This window comes from Anguilla anguilla, chromosome 9, assembly GCF_013347855.1.
Source record: "Anguilla anguilla isolate fAngAng1 chromosome 9, fAngAng1.pri, whole genome shotgun sequence".
NCBI lineage: Eukaryota > Metazoa > Chordata > Actinopteri > Anguilliformes > Anguillidae > Anguilla > Anguilla anguilla.
In genome coordinates this window covers 38,646,247-38,654,393 of record NC_049209.1, presented here as the reverse complement: position 1 = coordinate 38,654,393, position 8,147 = coordinate 38,646,247, and the positions used below count along the sequence as shown (strand labels likewise).

Genomic DNA, 8,147 nt, shown 5'->3' with positions numbered 1-8,147 from the left:
TCCCTTTTGTTTTTTGTTCTTATTTAAAGCAACTTTCTCAGTTTGGATTTTCCCTGTGGATTTTGAGTGTTTTTTGACTCTGGGTCCATTCCCTCGCCTCCCCTGACACATACACCGTTAAATCTCTCTAAATTACACTCAGGAGCATGCACATAATGAAAAATCATAGAGTAAACTTAAGGACTAGCAGAGGACTTTCTGAGAATCACCTGGTGCAGAAATCCATTTCCATGCTAATACGGAACTACATTTTCCACGCTCCATTTCCTCCCTAAACTTAATAAGAAGCACATCCTGTGTTAGTATGGTACTTTGTAAATCCATATTAAAATGCAACTGCATACTAAAAAGTGAAGGCACACTGCAACCCCCATGGTACCCAGTGTTTGCTCTGTTATTATTCATCAAGTACTGTGGCTTTTGTAAAAATGTATTCATTTATTTTACTTACCTCCTGTGTCAGTCTCTGCTACTGGATCCTGACCCTGAGCCTTGTGTCAGTAGTTGAAGACAGGTGGCATATTATGGTGTGAATCATTTTGTTGTTCAAAGCATAGATGCACTTTAGAGGCATTTAATTGAGATTTGTACATTTATTCAAATTCAATATGAGATTACAGATGCATGTCATTAGAACAAAGGGCTCCACGTGGAGATTACTTGAAGGTAAATTCCACTTTGAAACACTGAACTGTTTTCATTACAAAGTAATTTATTAACTTGTAGGAGATGATAAAATCAAGAGAGCAAGTGAAGAATAAGCAATTGTTGATTCTCAAGCACAATGGTTAATTACCTACATTCATAACATGCTATTAAACATTGTAGTTGATAGTCAGCAGTGATAGCAAACCTTGTTAAAATGTTTTGCTTAAGCATGAAATATTCTAGGTTGAAAGGTCTTTGTTGTTTTGTATACAATAAAGGGCATCAATTTTGTTGTAAAACAAACAAGCTCACATAGAAGAACTTAAACAAATAACACCAGTAATCAGGAAGCAACACCATTTACATTACATTTCTCCTAAAATGGCTTCATAACAGGCCTTTATTTTAAATTTCAAACAATCGAGACCTCTCACAAGAATATGTATATGTGTGTGTGTGTGTGTGTGTTTCTGTGTTTGTGTGTGTATGTGCATAGAAATTTGAATATATTAACAAGTAAATTATGACATATATAATTAGCATCATACAGTCACTTCCATGATATAACTTTTTTTTACTAAAAAAATCTGACGTTTAAGTTACTTTTTATACTGTTCTGAAATCTGCTTTCATTTCAAGGTTCCGTCTTGACGAAACCTTAACTGAGAGTGAGACGAACAAAACAAGATTATATGGATGATATTGTCCCTTGGAAATTTCTCAAAAGTGCTATTCGTATCGTCAGCAGATCAATCAATCTGCCTGTTACTTTTGCTATCAGATATCATAGACCTCCTGTGTGGCTGATAAAAACAACTCATTGAAGTCTCTAACCTCTGCCCACTCTTAGGCATCGTCAGTTTACTGTGCAGTGTCACAACATCTGGGTTTTTGACGTTGCCATCTGCTTCTTTGTTAAAGGAACATTGAGATGCTGTGGTCTCAGAGTTATTTTTGATTGATGACAGGGGAAGCTTATCACTATCTCCTAATGGTGGGTGATCTGTGAAGGGAAAGAGAGCGCTGAACAGAATGAGACTTTGTGGTCTATTTGGCCTAGTCCTGAGGGATTGTCTCTGTAGTGTTGTGGATTTTTCAAATCTAGCAGAGTTGTTGGAGGCCTCCTCTTTGGAATCAGGTTTCCATCTTAACACAGGTTTATCTGCTGGGAATGTGGCCTTACACATCTCAAAGGAATTGCATGTTTTTACATGCCTGTGTATCTTGGACAATGGTTTATCAAATTCCATCTCATTAGAGGTTAAAGCTGGGCGAGAGTGTAGCACTCCCATTCTGCTGCCTGCAAACAAGTTTTCTTGTTCATTCTCCTGCGATGACTCTGGCTTTTTCAACTGAAGGGCTTGAGGTATTTGGCAGTACTGCATCTTTGGAGCTATCACTGGAACTGATTTAGCCTGGCAAGTCTTAACTATGAAAGATGTTCTAATAGAGGACACACTGATGGGAGCAGAGTTGCGACGCATGGCAGTTTGACGATCAGTCAGAAACATTTCTAGCTCAAAAGATGAACGGTTGTATTTGGTCTCAACTATCGCTATTGACGCTCTTTTGTTCAAAAAAATATCTGGAAATGCATGCTGACCTAACTTTTCTATGTGTGACATTCCCTGATCCAAGTTCAGGGAATAGGGTCTCTTGTGCTTTAGAGGAGTTGTTTCTTTAATTTTTTCAAAATCTAATGTATCTTGAGATTTTTGTTTTTTGGGCTTTAGAAAAGAATGATTACTTTTTTGTTCTAGAGTTTTTGTCAGTCTTCCTACAGATTTTGCTTCAGCTCTGTTTTCCGGGTTCTGTAGATTTTCCACACTTTGCCCTTTTAAGTTCGGACATTTATGAACAATTTTTCTAACAGATGGCACAGTTCTCATACTAGTATTGAAGCTGTCAACAATATCTTTTCCTTTGTTGATGTCTCCCATTAAACATAAAGTCAGTTCTTCTGATTTTAATAAAAAATCAAATGTTTTAAGGGAATGGAGTGGGCTAGTCACCCATTGTTTTGTGGTACTGCAGTCTTCCCAGGGCTCTACCTGCTCTGAATCCTCTGAATTTCTCTGCCAAGTGTTCTCGTCAACTTTATCTGGTAGATCCAGGGATTTTTGTCTTTCTTCCATTGGCTTTGTGACAACGATATTCCTGAGGTCATTCTTTTCACCACTGAAGATAGCTCCTGTGCACTTTTGCTTGCCATGGTTTCCAGTTGTTTTTGTTAGTTCCCCTGAAATAGAACCACAGTTACTTTATTATGACTGAAGCACATTTTATACATTACATTACATTACAGGCATTTAGCAGACGCTCTTATCCAGAGCGACTTACACAACTTTTACATAGCATTTTACATTGTATCCATTTATACAGCTGGATATATACTGAAGCAATTCCGGTTAAGTACCTTGCTCAAGGGTACAATGGCAGTGTCCTTACCCGGGAATCGAACCTACGACCTTTCGGTTACAAGCCCAGTTCCTTACCCACTGTGCTACACTCCTCCGGCTATACTTTCTGAATCACTTTTAATTGAGACTTGGTTGAAGCCCATTTCCTTCCCTGTATGTAAGATGTATAGACCGATTATATGGCTAAGGAAAGCTCTTTTTGTGTCTGTATGTACTGTAATTTTACTCCATGTAGCAACAGTCTACTTTCAGAGAATTGTTTCTCATCTAATCAGCAACTAATCACTGCACCCATGCACCCAGTGGATGCATACATGGCTATTTGTCAATTATTGTCAATTATAGTTCTGAATTTCGCTTCCGCTAAATCTAAAATCAATTTTTTCTCCTCTTATTTTTACGCATCATAGACATGCAAGATGCACTGTGTAAATAACTCTGGAGTTTCTGGAAGGTGTATTTTCATCACTTCACAGAGTTAACGGCTTCCATTTGCAGCCACTGATATAACTAACACAGTTAGCATGCTGCCCATATTGTCTAATATTTTTGTACTGGACACATAGGGATGAAATTGATATCAATCTTATTGTCTAACTATACGTAAGTTAGGCAAAAAGCAAATTCCCCCAAAAAGTCAGACTATTCCTTTAAGGGCTGTTAATGTAATTTTCTCTGTTTAATACAAGGTACATGAGTAAATCACTTTTTCTTGTACAGTAGGTGTCTTAAGGTGAACATATTTACCAGCTTTGTAGGTAGACTCAGTTTTATCCTTTGTAATGTCAGGCTCAATGATTTTCGGAACAAGGTGAAGAATGGGCCAAGGCCCATTTTCTTCCTCGATACATTTCTTGCCCTGTGGAAAAAAGAGGTTTTTATTCCACTGAGATACACATCTGTTTTAACACTAGTGTTAAAATTTAAATTTGACCGGACAAACTTGTTGCTTTCATAGATATTTCCATTGCCTGTTCATGACCTAGTGACAGGGATTAAAGTGGAAAAAAAATTCATCTTTGTCAAGTCAACTTCACAGCAACAGCTATGACTGCAGAGAGTGTGTAGTCATCATAACTTAAAGAGAGATTACAATCATGGACGTCGGGGTGGGGGGGTGGATAGTTACCGTTGGGGGGTGAAAAGGAAAATCACCAGAAATGCCACATTTTCAGATGTGACTGACCTTTTCAAATGTGAACTACAATTTTCACATTTGACTTCAAATAGCATAGGTTGCCGTTTCCCGTTCTCATCTTAAAAGTGTGATTATTTTTATAGTTCACATGTGTACTCTTCACATGTTGGGTGTTCAAATGTGTTTTTTTAACACGTGATTTTTTCCCCAAGGGACAGAAAGTTGGTGGGGATGGAGGGAGTGTGAGGGGGCACAAAAGTGCACATCTAAGTACATGGAATTTCTTATTTTTATTCATTTTTTAAGTGAAAAATATACATACAATCATTTTTTAACATAAAATATTTGTTCTCAGTTTACCATGTACACAGATTTTAGTGTTCATCTTGAGGTGTGAAAGTTGCTAAAACAATGGCTAGCCCAATTACTGTATTATCTCAACATCAACAAATTGCGCTTCGCTCAGAAGGATGTATGTTTTACATTGAAAGAAAGTTAATATGGTGTTATTACAAGAAACTAATTTACCTTCCTAAATATGTTCCAAGATTACAAAATAGACATATAGCAAATGTAGTATCAGGAGATAATTCCAGGAAAAAATGGCGTTGCCATTTTAATTAGAAAGAATCGTAAGTTTAATTTTGAGAAGACTGGTTCCAATATTAAAAGCAGAATTGCATTTTCCTGTATGTGGATCGAGGGTAAGAACATTGGGCCTCACTCACCAAAATCTTCCTAAGTTTTTTCTTAAATTTGTTCTTGAGAAAGGTCCTAAGAAAAGTCTAAGTCAGATTCACAACGTGTTCTTAAACCGCAGAATTGTTCGCACATGTGTTCTTAAAATGGTGAATCCCATTGTCCTCGTAAATGGAAAGCACGTGCCAGTTGTTCCTAATTAGCATAGGTAAAAGCCCCACCAGTCCCCATAAAAGGGCATGAGACTGCAGGGCTGTGTGCACACAGAAATCGAAAAGAAAAGTTGAGAGCGAAGTCATTAGTGCCCAAACGAAAATCTAAAGACGGTGGAGCACCGGACTCCAAACTTAAGAAAAACTTCAGTAGTTCTGAAGCGGCGGTATTGCTGCAGAAAGTGAACAGCAAACGACCTGTCATATTTAGTAGCGTCAGTAGTGGATATAAAATAACACAAAAAAGATGCATGGGATGCTATTACTTGTTCAGTGAATGCTATATCCGAAGAAGGGCGTACAACTGATGAAGTAAAAAAAAAAAAAAAAGGTTAGTGTCAAATCTGAGGCAAAAAAAAAAAAATTCTGGTGGGAGTGGGTGCAAGGATTTGCGTGTTATGCATTCAAACGACAAAGCGCTTCTCGTCACATTAATACCGCTAATTAAATCAACCGGCAGTAAACTGCATCGGAGTAAACCCGTCGCTGCACAAAACACTGCACAAAAAATGTATTGCCAGTCATTTTGGTGACGCCTCTGAATAACTGTTCTCTTCTTCAACATGTCCATGTGTTTAAAAAGTGTTACCTAAGTGCTTAGTTTGTATTCAAAATTTAAACATTTGCTTTTTCAGTATAGACTAATCATTGCATAATTGAAACCCCCAAAAATAAAAGGTCACTACAATGGTTTGTTTTTTATCATTTATTTACAGATGAACTCCCGCTGAGGCAACCACCCTCTGAGGTGGAACCTGGCACCTTAATGCTTTGTAAAATAATGAAAATAATTATTTAAAAATATTTTAAATGATAAAAATATTATTGTAATTTAAATCCTATAACATTATACAACTGTAGAATTGAAGAAAATGCAATAACCAGTTATTTTGCACAAACATGTCAGCACTTGTGCGTAAGTGTGCTCTTGAGTGTGTGCAGATTCTGTTCTTACCTAAGAACAAATCCCAAATAAGAAAACATTGGTGAATGTCAGAAGCTTCGTAAAAACTGCATAAGTGGGTTTTAAGAAGAAAATTCTTCTTAAGAACGATTGGTGAATGAGGCCCATTCTTCTTAAGAACGGTTGGTGAATGAGGCCCATTGTATTTTTCAGGGTATATGCTCCGGCCATCTTTGATGGACAGAAGTCAGAAAAACATTAGCACACTGTGAATATTTATTCATCATTGGATCAGACAGAAGTACATACTAGGACAGTAATTTGGACTGTTCAAACCAGTCTATTTTGAACGAGCAAGCTTTATTATCCAAAGCATTTAGAATATTCACAAACATTTGAATATAATTGATATCTGGTATATGCAAAACCCGACCGCAAGAGACTATACTTATTACTTATCACACTATCAAATGTTTTCCAGAATTGCTTACATCTTATCATCTCCAGTGTTGCCTAACGTGAGGAATGTGTATTTTCTATAACACTATCTTTGCAATCTTGGAGCATTTTAAATTACCCTTACATTTACGTAGTAAATTCTCTAGGTGGAGGTTTAATAACACACTGCATCAAAATGAAGAGTTCCTTACTGTGACGACTTTGTGTCTAATATTGTTTTTATTTTTGTTGTAGTTACAGGAGTTGGCCAGTGTATGGGGTGCCCCTTTTTCTAATTGAGAGCACCTGGGGGGAAACACTATAATAAGGAAGCCCCAGTGCTTTCTCTCTTTCTCACTCAGTTCTAGGTAATCCTGCACCAGGTTGGGCGGTTGGACGGCCTGCGGGTTTTTTCCTTCACCTTCCATTCTTCAGAGGTTTTGCGTTGCAAATTCACATCCCATTGTTGCACACGTGCATCCATACACATTTAATATAAATACCCTACATTTCACTCATACATGCATCATTGTCTTCTTAATACATCATTCCTTTGTTTAACCCTCTGGGGTCGAGAGCTTCGCCGGCGGAGCTCGACAAGATGAAATTAACTTTCGTTTCTATTTGGATGATTAACTTCACATGCTGTTATCATACAGACGCAACAAAAACATTGACAGAAACCTTAGAATCGCGACTTTCCAATGCGCCCATTGGCAAATAATATGAATCATTTTAAAAGTTTTAAATTTGATCAATTAGACCATGTATGCTTCGTTAAACTTTACTCATTACTATGTGAATTTCGCTCAGCAGGAAGTCCGCCCAAATTGCATTCACATGTTAACAACATTATAATTACTCTCCATAGAAGGAGACTAAAGGAGGGGCGATGCGAGATCCATGTGAGAAATGCCAAGTCTGCGAAAGCGGGATAGAATGTCAAAGTGTCGCCTAATTCACATCTTTTGAGGTGAACATTTCGCTTAATTTTGGAAAATGGTCTGTCCGGAAGCCGACACTGATGAAGAGCGGTGTCATTTCGAACAGCGAACTGATCCAGCTGAGGATCAACTTCATGCGTAAGTATATTTCTTATGATCATATTGGTAAATATGTGTACTGTATTGCAACGTATCTGTGTGTTTGTAGGAATATCCAGCAATATGCGCGTTTGTAAATTCCCACACTACAAACGATTCGAACTATTGCATCTCAAAATTATAGGCTAGGTTCTCTGCGTCTGGTTGTGTTAGAAGTATCAGGTAGACTGTATGTTTTTCGATCATATTCGTAATAAATAGCTCATGCCTGGCGTGTAGTGGCGTGGCTAGGATTCTAAAACTGTCCTTGCACAGTCGATATTAGCATACTCTAAGTAAGTTTGGGAAATAGCAATAAAATAACCATTTAGCTAAACAGACCTAGCCTACTTCAGACTGAGGCATTGTTATTGATGAGTTGCATGTAGTTTAGTTGGAATATCAGTGTTTATTTAGTTTAGCTAATGTTGTTTCATTGATAGCTTGCATTATTTGTAAATGTGCGCTGTATTACATTCTCTGTGTGTTTGTAGGAATGTTCACTAATATGCGCGCTTGTAAATTCCCACACTACGAACGATTCTAACCATTGCTTCTCAAAATTATAGGCTACCTCTCTGCGTCTGGTTGTGTTTGTTTGGTTCT

At 37.5% G+C, this 8,147-nt stretch overlaps 1 protein-coding gene across 1 annotated transcript in view; it reads right to left on the bottom strand.

Annotated features, from left to right (window-relative positions):
• Positions 1 to 573: 573 nt before the first annotated feature.
• Positions 574 to 8,147, bottom strand: part of LOC118235584 (rho GTPase-activating protein 31-like) — a 221,010-nt gene continuing 213,436 nt past the window's right edge. Inside the window, exons 12-13 of the mRNA XM_035433061.1 lie at positions 3,816 to 3,927; positions 574 to 2,887 (exon numbers count right to left, since the gene is read on the bottom strand). Of these exons, the coding sequence (XP_035288952.1) occupies positions 1,398 to 2,887; positions 3,816 to 3,927 (1,602 nt within the window). The 3' untranslated portion in view covers positions 574 to 1,397. The remainder of the gene's footprint in view (positions 2,888 to 3,815; positions 3,928 to 8,147) is intronic.